Below are 15,810 nucleotides of genomic sequence, written 5' to 3' on the forward strand. Positions count from 1 at the left end.
AAAGAAGGCCTTGTTGTGCCCGGAAGCCTTCCAATGAGCTAATCTTTTGTAATTTGCTTCTTAAGACACTGGCTACTGATGCTGAGCAAAATAATTATCATCCTAGTTTCTGCTCCTTGCAGATTTACGCCAACACGCTTCCTAAGCACTTCCTAGACGCTTTCCTCCCAGTCATAAGAGGTAGAGTCTGTCTGCTGCATGAAGGGAGAGGAGATAAACTTTCCCTCACCCTTCCTCTGCCAGGCGTGCCTGCTCTACCCATGAGGTCAGCATATAAAAGACATGGGCAGCCAGTGGCTTTTTTCCAGCCAGAGTTGTCTTGTAAAGTCAATTAGGAAAAGGTCAAAATAAATACAACATTATTTGATTTCAAAACCTCAAACGCAGAACAGGGCTTTAAGCAATTACATACAGTGATATTTTTCATAGTCCCACTCAGCACAGTTCATTTTCTTAGAGTACATTTCAACTATCAATGAAGAGAAAAAAATCCTATCGGCAAAATTTATTTAAAATACATGAAAGTAAAATTTTCACTAAAGAGCAAATCGACACCAAAAAGGCATTTCTAGAAAATCGAATGCCTATTCATAATGTCTGATTTCAAGGTAGAAAGTTTAAACTGCTAAAAATTTAAGACCAATTAGATTGCTTGTTAATGAAAAATAAAAGTGCTGCTTTTTGTGATCTGATGGTTCATTTTACATGCATATCTTAATTTCTCTACTTTGGCTTTACATTAGAAAGATTCTAATAGATAGGTATGATTATAATAATAATGCAAGTTATTCTCCAGTCAGAATATTTTCAATAACAGAGCATGGCCAAATACCTTCTTAGCACTTCGATGTAGTATAGCTATTAAGAAAATAAGCCTTGAATAAAATTGATACCCCAAAGTCTAAATCGTGCACAAACTAAAATTTCAGAAGTGTTCTTATCACCAACTTTCCATCTTTCCATCAAATTCCCCTCACATTTAGCTGTTCTATAATAGTTGTTGAGGCCACCGAGACAACAGTTTCAACCAGCGTGCTGGTCCTCCCCAGCTGGCATCCCAAACCCTCGCTGACTCACACCAACTCCAGGGAATTGGGTTTGGGAACTGCAGCCCAGTTCCAGGACACTCCTCCCAAGTTCTTGTCACCAACAGTTTAGCAGGAAATGGAGTAAGTTTTCCCCTTTATGAGAGTTTTTTTTATTTTCCTTTTTCGCTTTCCTTACCCTGAGACAAACCATGTTTCCTAATATGACTGCAATATGGTCATAACCTGAACATGGCTTACTTGCCCATTGCTTTCTCTTCCTTTAAAGCACCTGCCCAAGACAATGTTGTTTTAAGAATCCACATTTTGGCTTCATTTCTAGTGTTCTTCCTCTCATGCAGTCCCTCTTTTTGTGCCTGGCCTTTGTGTCATTCATTCCTGTTTATTCACTCCCTTCCACAATTCCTATATCTCTTTCCTGGTTTTCCCTGACCTGCCATAAAAGCCCTCTCCAGCCGGGGGTCCTGATTGAGTGTTCAGTATCCCACCTCCTCCCTGCCCTTTTCCAGTGTACATCTGGGGAAGGAGAAGACGACATTTCACTCCCAACTGAAAATAAAGGCCCTTGCTTAAGTGTGTGTTTGTACAGGATGGTAGTGGGAGCTGGAGAAGCTCTACAAAATGCAAACATTTTCTTTAACTGGTTCTCAACCTTTTTTTCAATCCCAGTTGTGATGGCTAATATCATGTGTCAACTAGGCTAGGCCACGGAGTGCCCAGATGAAGTTGGTCAAACATTATTTTGGGTGTTTCTGGATGGGATTAACATTTACATTGGTGGATCTGAGTAAATCAAATTACCCTCCATAATGTGGGTGGGCCTCCTTCAATGGGTTGATGGCTTGATTAGAACAGAAAGACTGGCCCTCCTCTGAGAAAGAGAATTCCACTGCCCACTGCCCAACTGCCTTTGGACTTCAGACTTCATCTACAAAACTGGCTCTTTCTGGCTGACGGCTTTTGACCTGGAACCTCAGCTTTCCCTGGGCCTCCACAACATCAGGCCACCCTAGGGATTTTGAATTTACCAGCTTCTATAATCACATGAGCCAAATCCTTAAAACAAATCAATGACTCAATCAATCAATCAATCAATCTTTCTCTCTCTCCTATTGGTTCTGTTCTTCTGGAGAACCCTGACTATTGCCCCAAACCTTCTTTACTGGGTCAGGGCAAGTTTGTCATTTGTGTGGTAGAGCATTTCAATAAGGTGAGCACATACCTTTAGCAGAAGGTACCTGATTCTTGAGGGGAGTTATGTGTAGTTAGAGAAAAGCTTTTATTAATTATATCTGCCCTATTATTCCCTTGAGAGTCACTGCCATGGAAGGTATTGCTTATAAAAACTACACGTTAGGAACACGTGGGGTCCCCCTGTTAACATGGAAACAAGAGAATGTGCTCTGCATGTCACACATGGCTCCTTAGACTCACACTGTGAGTATACACATCCCATATCCTGGTCTTACTTCTCTAATAACTGACAATCACAGTCATGAATTTTTCTACCCAGTAACCTCAGCTGGCCTAAGATGGTAATTCTGCTACACAGATAATGACGTACATTAAGTTTAGAATATTAATACTTTACCGTGAAAGTTTTAGAGTAAGGGGTTTTTTGTTGTTGTTATTTAATATGTCTATAATATTTAAGAGAACCATATACTAGATAATCTGATGGGCCTTGTGATTTCAATTTGAAATACCTAGGATTTTATATTACATGAGAATTCACAGAACTCTATTAGGTCAGTAAGTATTTAGATTCATTAGGGAATTCAATTTGTTGCATTTTCAGTTTGATTTATTAGATTGATAAGAGCTGCTTAAATACCTAAGAAGAAAATGCTTATTAGGATTGGAGGCTGCCCTTTCAGGTATATAAAATGCATGAGATAAAATCAAATACATAAAATTTATAAATCAGAGGCCAAAGTGTTAGAGACTTAATTAACAGAGTTTTGATATAGAAATAACTCTCAAGGAAAGTTTAATCTGTTCCTTGAGCTATATAAACATTAATCACAAAATAAAACGATCTTATTTTATATAAAAATATTGGACTTATAAACAGAAGGACAAAATGTTTACGTTGAACTTAAACTCTTAGGTAAGTCCAGGTTTTAACATTGATAAATTGGATACACTGAATGTTCATTTAAAACCCAACCCTGAATGGTCTTTTCCAGGCACAAGCCCTCTCTCAGACATTATATAATAACTCACACTGGTAGCCTGGGAGCCTCGAGGGGCACGGAAGCAGCAGCTTCTTGCAGGGGCTGCAGAGATTATCTGGCTCTGCGTTAGTCCCCAAACTCTCACCTGCCCCTCATCGTCTTTGACTCTTGCTTACTTTCAAAGAGACTTCTAGCACGGTATAGTAAGGTAACAATGGGGAATAATCATCAGCTCAACTCATATCCTGGAACAAGAGTTGATCTATAATCATCGCTAACACCTACGAAGCATTTACTGTATGCCAAGCATCTAACATGCGTTAGCACAGTTTTAACCCTCAAACAAGCCTTAGGAAGATGTTGCTACTACCATTTTACAAGTGAGGAAACTAACGTAATGATCACATTTAATACCAAGGCTCTATGTGCATAATTCACTACTAAATTTTATTTTGCAATAAGCCTTTTATAGTGAGAAAAGTACTTTCACCCTTTTCGGGAAAGTGAGGGGTAGCCTTCTAAATTAATACAAAGAATCTTTTCAATGAATTGCTTACTTGCCCTTCCATATGGTATCCAATTCAGTCTAGTTCCATGGATACCAAGAATTCTGTGCCAAAGAACTGGACCACTTACCTCTGAGAGTATTCTCTCTGTATATACAGTGTACACATATGGGGGCCACTCAATTTAGGAGGCCTTTTATATCTTTCCAGTTTGATTTAAATTCTCCACTTTAGCTTATTAACAGCTGCACTTTCTTTGATCATAATAGTCAGGATCTATGATCACAATGATAAATGCTTTCATACTTACAGAGTATTAATTACCATAACCTCAAAAGAGTTCTCAACTTTGGATATAGGAAACTGAAGTAACTCGCCCAGTGCAATTGACAGAAGCAGTGCCAAAAGCAGAACGAGATCCCTGGGCTGCCCAAACCAAAGGCGGTGACCACTCACTGTGCCTCACATGTAGGATGTTCCAGAGTTATTATTAACATTCTTTGGAAACACAGTTCTTGGAAAAGCCTTTAAACTGTGACTGCTGAAAGGCCTTTTGCAACCACTGCCCAATTACAATATTTTTTCAAGTTTAGTCCATGAGTCAAATCCCTGTCTTCCTTCACACCTCCAAGGGTATTATGAAACTTCTTACACTCAGATCTTTGGGAACATGTAAGAGCCATGCATAGATAGGAAAGAAATCACTAGCTTAACTGTTCAAAGACAGATTCCAGATTCTTTCACTCTTGCAAAACCATATGAAAAAACGGGGTAGATAAGTTACTAGGAAGGATTAAAAAATAGTGTGTCACAGGAGATGATGGATTTATTACATAAGGATGTTATCTGTACATCTGAATAAGCAATATTGAGGAATGAACTTCTAATTTAGCAATACAACATAATTTTATATCATGTCAGTTCTACAGAATTTTACATTTCCTGTAAATACAGACTGTACGTCTGCTCCAAAATTTATTGCCTAGATGTTGCCTTGTAGGTGGTTCAAGTAAAAAATGAAATGAAGGAATATGTAGATAATTTAACTGAAACTGAAGACAGGCAAACTAAGTAATTGAGACTGCATTTCAGACACGGTTCTTACTAACTGCACCTTGAATATAATAGTTTACTAAACATGTTGTTATTTGACTTTTTTAAAAATAAGAATTAGACATAAATCTATATTACGATCTATAGAATTCTTTACTGACAGAATTGATTTCAAATTTTCCTATGCTGTAATGATTATATTTTTCTTCCTGGCATTCAAGTACAAGGATAATCTCTATTCCCACAACCAGAGTTTTCTAATCAAATCTATCTATATATCTATATCTTTGAATTGCTCTGTGAGCAAAACTGAGAGGACCCATGCCTCCGCATTTTGATCAATAGCAGTGTTTCACAAAACATTTTAAGCATTTGCCAATTTCTTTTGAGGCACTTCAGTCTCCTTGGAGATTTTTTTTTTTTTAACCCCACTGTGACCTTTCTATGCCTGACCTGCACCTAGTACTTCAGAGGTTAAAACACCTGTGGTGCAGTACACTGTATCAACCAATAGGTGGCAATCTCTCAACACACTAAGTCTCCCCTCAAAATTTCTTAACTTCTACGTTTTAGATCAAGACTTTATCAATTCTTTATGTTCAGTTTGTTCACAATAAGTCTAATTATTTTAATAATTTACTTAACAGAAGTCTAATTATTTTAATAAGATAACCACAGACACCGGGATCCCTGGGTACTTTAGATTCCAGTGTTCAAATGTGTCTAATTTTCTTTCATTTGCAGGTCAATAGGTTTTTATTTCTATGAGATAATAGCACCCCACATATCTTGTAACCCATAGGTACATTTTTCCAGAAAATTTTGAGTTTATACTTTTAAGAGTAGCAATAAATAAAAACATTAAAAGTTCATTTTATCTATGTGCTAGGCATCACCAACAGTTTAATTCACTGAGAATTACTGACTTGCTTTAATCCATTAATTCATCAAGTATGTATTGTTATCTATTATGGCCACCGTGTGCTTGACTCTGATACAGAGTCTAAGTTGTCTAAGCTTACTGACTGGCTCTAAGGCTGTAGAGTTTCTCTCTCAGCACACAATGCATGAGGAAATTGAAAAAAAATTTCATCTTTAATTTTTCACTTTGTTACTTTTATACTCTAAGTGACACTATTTATCTAAGATGTGCTTTGAGACCTTGGGGAGATAGGGACTGGGGTAACACTTAAGTGACTGATAGCACGGATGCCTGGATTTGAATCTGCCACTTCCTGGTATCTGACCACAGATGGTAATCTTCTGTGTCTCAGTTCCTCTCCCACCAAAAGGAGGTAATTATATACTTACCTCATAGGATGGCTTGGAGAATTAAATATCTTAATTGATGGTAAGGCTCTTGAACGGTGCCTGGCATTGTGCTACACACACGTCAGCTACCATCATTTTTTACTCAGGTGGAGACCCAGAAAAACCAAGCTACATAAAACTCGTATTCAATAAACTCCAGATTTGAGAGTTCATGACTTCCTTCTAGCATGGCACTGAAAATTTCCAGAAAGATCAAACAATGACCACCCTCTGTGATTCAAAATATGGACACAGTGGTTTGTCTTTCCTGACTTGGTTTTTTGAATAGCTTTTCTCTCAGAGGCTGGCCAAGATATCATGATAAAGAGCCCAAATTTGATGGTCCTCCCAAAGCAGTTCAGCCACTCCCCCCAAACCAAGGGGAAAAAAAAAAACATTTTAAGAACAGGCAGGATTAGAGGGTATTGAGAGGGGCAGGAGAAGAAGAGGATGATGGGACAGGAATAAGAGAAACTCCAGAGGTTGAGGAGGGGGAGGATGTCAGGACACGACCACTTCAACAAACTCACTGCCGGGCCGCCCTCAACCATCTGAAACCTTCTCCTAATGCCTGGTGTCTGGCCTCCCAGACTTTAGCTGAGGATTAAAATGGGAGCCCCAAGCAGCTCCAGAAATGTACTGAATGGTACAACTAGGCAATTCTTCTCATGTAAAGTTACCCTGACAGGATCCATCACCCTCCACTCACTCACCCTGCATGTGGTACCAGTCTGCACCTGGTACCAATCTGCAAGTTGCCATCTAACTTCAGAGAACACTATTTCAGGAGCCACTCCTACCTCCTCCAACTACCAGTATTCTCAGATGCAGTTGCTGCCTTAGTGAGAATTAGTGCCCATAACCTATTGGACCAGAAGTGTGAAAGCCTGTTTTGGAGCCAAAGCTTTACTTTACACTGCACTTTAATGCTCAAAGCTGATGACAAGCACTGCGATTTATTACTTAAATTCCTCCAGCACTGTTTCCATCAGTAACTAATTGTTCCCCAAAGCAGTGCTGCACTCCTAGGGAAACTGGAAGGTTCAGTGCCTGACAGGCTGGAATTCATCCAGTGCTTTCATTAACAAATAGACAATATGGTCCTTTCTCAACTATCATGTATTCCTGAAGAGCAACATTTAAAAGGCTCAACGGCAGAATGAGCAAATCAGTTTTAAAATTCACACATTCTCTGCTTCCTCTACGAAAAATTAATAACGACATTAAAGTCGGTTTTAACAAAACCAGGTGGAATGCTGCTAGGTGTCTCTAGAACCTTGCTAGTGTGGTCCGAGACCCAGCAGCAGCATTGCATTGGTTCTTAAGAATGCAGAATCCTGCCCACCCACCTCCACCTAGAAACCAGAATCTTTTTTTTTTTTTTTTAATAACATCACCAGGTAATTGACATGCCCATTAATGTTTATGAAGCAGTGGTCTAGAAGAGAAAGTTTTATATGAGGACAATTATTTCTGCATTTGTCTATCCTTAATTTCTTAATTCATGTTCAGATGCTATTAGGTAAGTGTGTATTTCATAAGAACCTTAGATTTCAGTTACATTTGAAAATGCATTTGATCTGACTCACCCGGCAGCAGTAGCATTAGGTGCTACAACCTTCTAATGCTTACTACGTGTCAAGCACTATGCTAAGTGTAACTGATCCTTACAACAACCCTGTGAGGCAGGTGATATTAGTTTCGTGTGAGGAAACTAAGGCACAGAGGGACAAAGGAACAAGGCTGTGTAGAGAGAAAGTTGCCAAACCAGGATTCCCACCCAGGCAACCTGGCTCCAGAGTCCATGTGCTAACCCCTCTGCTCTGGCTCTTCTTGCTTGCTATACTCCGGCAGAAACATGCTCAACGGGAGATGGTTTGGTGTAGATATGACCAGAACATCACGTACCACTCAAGGAAATGCCAGCTAATCACAGGGCCTCTGGAAAAATTGCTTAACTTTGCTGTGGGCTTCTTCCTGGATTCAGGGTACAGTATCCCTAAGTCTAGTTCAAGGCCCATAATTTCAAGGGTATAAAAGAAATACTCCTTCTGGGATGTCTAACTACTTCCTATACTCCAACAGAAACAGAATAGTGTTTTTCAATACGTGTTCCCTGGAACCCTGGGGTCCTTCACAGATACCTCAAGAGCCTAACTAGTTGTTCTCCCTACCAGTAGCTCCAGCATCTTTGATGTTAAAGAATTTATATATATTGGAAGTTAAAATAATAATTCAGTTGACAAAAGACTACCTTTTTCTAAAAAAATAAAAGACTGAAAATCACTGATTTTTGAGGATTTGGCTGACTATAGACTAGTGATTCTTTTCGGAAAATTTATCACCAGTACTGTGCATATATAAGCTAGAAAGAGTGCAGCAAAGATACTAAACTTTTTTTTTTTAATTTGGCATGTGGTACCACTATTTCCTCGTACCCCATACTTTCCTAAAAATATTATACAGTATATATTTGTTCACATGGATTTGTTTGAATTTACATTTAAAATTTTGTTTTGTAAAGTCTCAGTTACAAATAATTGATGCAATATTCTAAAATTCATTTCTAACACCAAAATAACTTGAATATTCTTTTAAAAACTTAGTCAATTAGATTTGATTTGCAAAGGCAACTAGCTCATCAGATTTTCATGCAGTAAATACTTAATATCACAGGATCAGGACAGGGACAGAATAAAATGAAAATACATGCAGAACCTTTCATAAAGAAGTTTCCATAACCCAAATGTTGGGGTTGTAGACAGAATATGCACAACGCTCCTACAAATCAGCAAGAAAAAGACACAAAGTCCAACCAAAGAAATGGGCAAAGGATATAATTCACTGACAAGGAAATACAAATCATCTATAAACAAGGAAAAGATGCTCCAATTCCCTAGAAATAGGGAGACGCATATAAGATACCCTTCTTACCCATATGATAACAATTTTAAAGACTGAGAATATCTAATGGTAAAAGGGTATGAGGAAAAGGCATTTCAAACACTGTCAATGTGAGTGTAAATCTGTCCTGTTTTTTGGAGAGTAATATAGTATAGTATTTTCATTTGTAGGAATTTTCTTATCAAGACACTTCCACAGCTATATATAAGATACATACATGAAGGTTCATTGCAGCATTGTTTATAATAGGAAAATCAAGACTGGGGAAGGGTAGGGGTTGGGGGAGACAGACAGCCCAAATGTCCAGTGCTGGAGGTGATTAAATAAACCATGGTACAGGCATACCTTGTTCTACTGTGCTTCCCTTTACTGTGTTTTTTTTTTTTTAAACAAATTGAAGGCTTGTGGCAGCCTTGCATCAAGCAAGTCTATTGCACCATATTTCCAACCACATTTGCTCACTTCCTGTCTGTGTCACATTTTGGAAATTCTCACAATATTTCAAACTTTACCACTATTACTATGTTTGTTATGGTATTAGTGATCTTTGATGTTACTATTGTAATTGTTGTAGGGTGCCACAAACCCCACCCATATGAGACAGTAAACTTAACTGTTGAAACAAAGGATTTAGAATATTACATAAAACTAATTGAGAAAGCAGCAGCAGGGGTTGAGAGGACTGACTTGAATTCTGAAGGAAGTTCTACTCTAGGGAAAATGCTATTAAACAGCATTGCATACCGCAGAGAAATCGTTTGTCAAGGCGGAATCAATTGAGGTGGCAAACTTCACTGTTGGCTTTTTTTATGAAATTACCACAGTCACCCCCATCCCCAGCAATCACCTCCCTGATCAGTCAGCAGCCACCAACAGCGAGGCAAGACCCTCCACCAACAAAAAGATGACTTGCTGAAAGCTCAGATGATGGTTAGCATTTTTTAGCAATACAGTACTTTTAATTATCATGTATATTTTTTTAGACATAATGCTATAGCACACTTAACAGACATAAACACTGTACAGTGTAAATTTAATTTTTATATGCCCTGGGAAACCAAAAAATTTGGGTGACTTGCTTTACTGCAATATTCACTTTATTGTGGTGGTCTGGAACTGAACCCATAATATCTCCAAGGTATGCCTGTACATCCATAAAACAGAGTCTGTGCAGCCATTTAAAAGTTACCATCTTTCACCAGTTCTAAGATACCCTAGATTGCAAAATACATCCTGATATAACAGACACTAAAATGTGAGAAAATCGCTTGTGGCCATTAATAGATACCATCAATTATAAGATACCCCCAGTTTCAGAGATGCTAAAGAGTAAATCAAAAAACGTGTGCCTCAGATCGATGATATGGATTTCAGCTTTAAATATTCTCCTAAATATAAATATATAATAACTAATATGGATTAAAAATACAACAATAGTTAATGTATAGAAAAAAGACTTGGATAATTAAAACCAACTGTTAAGAGTGAACATCTTCAGAGGTACAAGCTATTAGGTATAAAATAAGTTATAAGGATATATTGTACAACATGGGGAATATAGCCAGTATTTCACAATAACTATAAATGGAGTATAACCTTTAAAAATTGTGAATAATTATATTGTACACCTGCAACATATGGTACATCAACACTGTACTTCAATTAAAAAAAAAGAGTGAACATCTTCAAGGAGCGGAGTTCAGCTGTGATGGGGTAGATGGAGGGGGACATAACCTCTTTGATTAATTCTTTAGAAGAAGGATATTTTTTTTTAAAAAATTAAACAATAAAAACACTGCCTAAGTAGAAAGGTTTGAGGTATTCAAGCATCGTGAGAAGATGACTCAAGTCATATATATTATAGTCACTTCCTTAAGATTTCACCTTCTCCTTGTGGCAATTGCCTCTAGGGACAGAGGCTACAGTAATGCTAATAATATACCACATTCCTTGTGTTCCTGACCTATCTACATCCTCCCAGTTCTCACAACAACCCAACAAGATAGATGTCTCCATTAATGAGCTGCATTGGGTGAGGTTCTTTTTCCCCAAGTCACGCAGCTGCTGTGGGCAGTTCTGAATTCCAGATCTAGATTTTCTGACCCCAGAATCCATCCTGTTTCCATTTCTGGACTACTATCATTACCATCTATATCTTTAAGAGGTTGCTCTTCATCCTTTGCTGTTCCTTTTCCTTCTACGGCATTTCAAATTACTTTCTTTTTTGTGCTACATTGGTTTAAGTTATTTCCAAGCTAAAGAGCTAATTTATTATTAAATATCTTGAAGATTACATTCTAATTAACTAAAAATTAATGCAGTTCCTCTTTTCAAGCAATTCTTCCCCTCTTGGCCATTCTGAGAATCTGTTCATTATAAACTCTTTCACTGTATATCCACACAGTATTTTTCCAGCTTTAACAAATCGATTCTATAGTCAAAGACAAAATGCTATACTGAACACTTTCAAGTGCTTTCCTTTAACAGGCAGTAAGTAGCTGCAGCGTCAAGAAGAGAAATAAGCAATCAGTGCAGAACCCAACAGTCACCAAGTAGCCCAGCCTGGGAGCCAAGAGTCAGCACCTTCCAGCCCTCCTCCCACACGAGGAGAGGGGAGGAAACTGAGAGCTTAGCCAGTTCCATTTTTTTTTTCCATTTGACCAAAAGTTTTAACCCCAGGTCTAAAACTTGAAAGTCAAGGAGATTTGTTCAAGTACATTTTACTGACTTTCTACTCTCTTCCTTTATGGTTCTAACCCTTCTGTGATCTCTCCCACAAAGGGGTTGACATAAAAACTTGGGCTTTGACCTATACTGTCTATATTAATACTTTTTGCTCTAAGTAGAAACTGTTAGAAATGAGAAGGACTGTAGGAAAAAAAAAAAAGTATCAGGAAATATAAATTCTAAAGACCTATGCCATCAACTGCTAAGATGCATTATATTTCTTTGGGTTATTTATCATTCTTCGGGGAAATGGAATGAGGGTTTCAAAAATTAATGACAAGGTCTGGATTGGAGGTAAACCACGAGCCAGATGTTATGCAAGCCTGCTCTTCCACTCCCTAAACACGCACACGCGCGCACACACACACCCCTCTGATGAAAGTAAGATATCAGGAGTGAAGGTGAAGATGTATAAGTAAAAGAGAATTGTCAGGCTCCAAAGGATCTTTCCAAAGGCCTGCAATAGAAGGAACTAGGTAGGAGCTCACCTGAATTTTTCATGGGGCAGAGGGCGCATTGCATACCCCAGGCCTCTCCATACAAACAGCAGCACTCAGTATATGTTGTCTGCTTGCCAACGAGAGGCCGGCTACACACAAACTCATCACTCAGATGTTCCCAGCACAGATCTTGGTAGACATCGGTTTCTTCAATTTGTTCTGAAAGGGAAGACATGGTTCCATGACAATTGCACTGTTACTCCTATTTCATAAACACTGTGGTAGAAGCCAGTGAGTCTCAGAGTTTCCATCCCTATTTCTAAGAGTGACTTCCAAGCAAAAGTCTGAAGCCAGTCTGGTCTTTCCATGGATCAAACCTCTGTCACCTCCAACTGGGTGTCATTCCAATCAGCTGACATTCAACCTGCCCATCATGTTCCAATTAAATCCTTCCCTCCGTAGCTTCCATCATTACATAAAACCCTCCACTATCTTGCCTGTACTTCATAATCCTGATGGACTGCTTATTCTTCTGGTCCTTGATGTTTCACATTTACTCTTCTGTCAAATCCTACCATTTCTTTCTACATAAAATTTTTGGGATTCATCCTTTTTCACCCATTTCATTTGCCGAGTCCCTGAACTAGTGACACTTCATCCTAGGGTCCTTAATTTGAACCTTTCTACTTTTCAATTGATTGCAACCAAAGCAGTCTCCTGAATGTGCTGATACGTTGATCAATTAAGCCGTTGATCAGTCAGTGGCACACTGACTTCTCGGGGATGAACAGGGATTCCTACCGATGGTTCAGAGCCCTCCACCAATCTGACAAATTCTGCCCTCTGCTCTGTCCAGCCTCATCTGTGTCCTCCAGTCTAGTCAAGCAAACCTAATTATTTTTCCCTCAACTTACATCTTCCTCAGTTGCCTTTAATGGTTCAATGTGATCAACCCTCAGGCACGGAACAGCTCTGCCATCTGTTCAGCCACTCCGTATTCTGTTGTCCATTAAATCAGTATGTGCAAGGTGTTAAATCTCCTACATACTGATGATATGCATCTTATTCTTTCTCTTAGCATCTCATTTTAATTATTTCAAAATACCCAAGGAATCAATTTTTTAATTTTCCAACAGCTCACATTTCAGTCAAAAGGAAAACCTTATGACATTTATTTGGACACAGACTTGCATCTCATATCCAAACATACCATGTGATTCAGTTGGTCGGATACATCTTTTTTCCGAAGCATCCAGGACCATCGGGTGGGTACAGAAGCAGTTATAAGAGCCTTCTGTATTAACGCACTGGCCATCAATACAACTGTTGGGGTCTTGACACTCATCTATATCTTAAGAGAAAAAAAATGAAAGAAAATCAGCAATCAGCTGCACCTCATACACTTAACCAAACTTAATACACTGCTAAATTTAGTCCAGATTCCAGGGGCTGCCACATTTTAATCAGCTACACATCATCATCCAAAAGAGAACAGCTCCAACTCTAAAAATGTTAAGTTGTATTGATTGGAAAAATAACATTGCCCTACAGCTGCTGACATTAAATAAGGAAAGAAAACATTTAAGAACAGGATACGCTTAGAAATTTAAGATAAAATGTCTCTGTATGACAGTTTTAAAATTATTTCCTTTTGCTGTGTTTTTCTGCCTGGTGTATATGGTTTTCTGCTTAGGCATTAAAGTCTGGGTCAGTATTTAAAAATGACTTTCAGTGCATGGTATGAGTGATGAGACAGGAGTCTCCCCAGACCAAAAGAACACTTCGGTTATACCAGTGACCTGAATTATAATTCCACATTGAATATTAACTCTTTGAAATCTATTCAAATAGTAGTATGAAGGGTTTTTATTTTCTTAAATATTGCTCAAGAAAAAGATCCATAAAACATTTACAGATCTTTTCAACACATGATTTAGATTCAAAGAAATTGTTTTGATATGTAGCATTACTTATTTTTTCCGTGTACTTGCATAGCACATCACACTATAGCCTCTTAAAACTTACCAAAGCACTGCAATTTGACGGGATCATAGTATGTCCCCTGCTTACAGTAGCATTCATAACCAGGCTGAGTGTTCAAACAGAAGCCATTTTTGCAGATCTCTTGTCCAAAAAGTAGGCATTCATCTGCATCTATGGGGGAAAAAACAGAGAAATATTTAGAAAGAGGAGTTATTTTGGGTTTTTCAGTTAAATAGAAGAGTCTAACCAATATTGGGCAAGTTGGATATTATAATATTTATATTACAAAGAGTCTTAAAAACACAGCAATATCAAATTCTTAAAGTTAGGACTAATTCACAGAGGTAGAAATATAATCAGGCTTCTTTCTCTGTTTATGGAGCAACGCCCAAAACATTATCAGAGAAGGTATATTTGTAAATAGAGCTTCGGAGATGCTACCTCGTATTTGATGAAAGAGTCTACGGGTTCCATAATGGCACCAATAATATTCTCTGAAGAAAATACCCTTTAAGACATGTACCTTTCTATAAATGTATATTTTGGCCCATTAACTAGTTGAGATGAAGAAAACTCCCACGAAGAGTTTGATGCAACTTGACGGAAGTCTTCTTTCTTGATAATGAGCTAATGAAAGCACAGTTGCTAAGAATGCTGGCAGACCCATTTTCCTCCGCAGAATTTACAGAGCTTACTGTCCACAAACCTCAGTTTACTCAGTGGTAAACTGGAGATAAGAGGAACATCGATAGGATTGAAAGGACTCAATGAGAAGATCCATGCAGAGGACTCGGTATACTCTCAAAAAGTGTGATCTATTGCTTTTGTGCAAGTATTATTAGCATCATTTCTAACATTTTAAAGCTAATGTCGTCTAGTCCTCATTTAAAAAACTGGAGACTCCATAGATAAATTGCTCAAAGTTACACAGCTGGAAAATGGCAAAATCAAGTCGATAATATATGACTGTTTGAATCCGAATCTAATATTCTTCCAACCATTTACAGCACTGCTAAGATAGGGTGAAGAGGAATTTATTTTTATTTTATAAAAGAGGATGACTTTATGGTGAAATCAGGGCTCCACTTCATAGCACAAAGTGAAATTTAACTACATCTCTGAAAGAACATAGTGTATGATATTTGCGAATTTGAAAACCATTAAACACATTTCGCCAACTAAGTCTTGTTATTTCACTGAATTAAATCATAGATGTACTTAAAAAAACACATATGGAATTTCTTATCCAGCTGCTGAATTATACCATATTAGTAAAACACTGGTTTGCAAAAATGGATAGACAATAAAAATGTTTTTAGTCTGTTTTCCAGCCACTTAACAGTTTTCAATATTAAACTGTAAAGAAAAAAAAATCACTTTGTACGTAAAAGGTCATAATATCTCTATCACTGAAATGTTAAAAGTTAGTGGTTAATGAGGAAATACTCATATCTGTAGTTTAAATTTCACCAAAATTAAAAAGCTGCACATTTATTTTAGAATTACAGGCTAACAGCATTAAATATACAAAACACACATCTACTTTTGCTTTCTTCCTTTCCATTCCTTATTATTAATCTGTGGCCATTAGTAAATGGTCCTAGCAAAGTAGGATGCTTTCTAAAAAGGCAAGAATCTTTGCTTTGTTGATGACCATTAAAGG

At 37.8% G+C, this 15,810-nt stretch overlaps 1 protein-coding gene across 12 annotated transcripts in view; it reads right to left on the reverse strand.

Annotated features, from left to right (window-relative positions):
- LTBP1 (latent transforming growth factor beta binding protein 1) overlaps positions 1 to 15,810 on the reverse strand; it is a 417,364-nt gene that overhangs the window by 17,622 nt on the left and 383,932 nt on the right. For all 12 annotated transcript variants that reach the window (XM_082426963.1, XM_082426964.1, XM_082426966.1 and 9 more), the window contains 3 exons: positions 14,190 to 14,318; positions 13,375 to 13,515; positions 12,213 to 12,383 (listed from right to left, as the gene is read on the reverse strand). In XM_082426963.1, the coding sequence (XP_082283089.1) occupies positions 12,213 to 12,383; positions 13,375 to 13,515; positions 14,190 to 14,318 (441 nt within the window). The remainder of the gene's footprint in view (positions 1 to 12,212; positions 12,384 to 13,374; positions 13,516 to 14,189; positions 14,319 to 15,810) is intronic.

The sequence above is a fragment of the Balaenoptera physalus genome (assembly GCF_965194825.1).
Source record: "Balaenoptera physalus genome assembly, chromosome: 15".
In the NCBI taxonomy this organism is placed as follows: domain Eukaryota; kingdom Metazoa; phylum Chordata; class Mammalia; order Artiodactyla; family Balaenopteridae; genus Balaenoptera; species Balaenoptera physalus.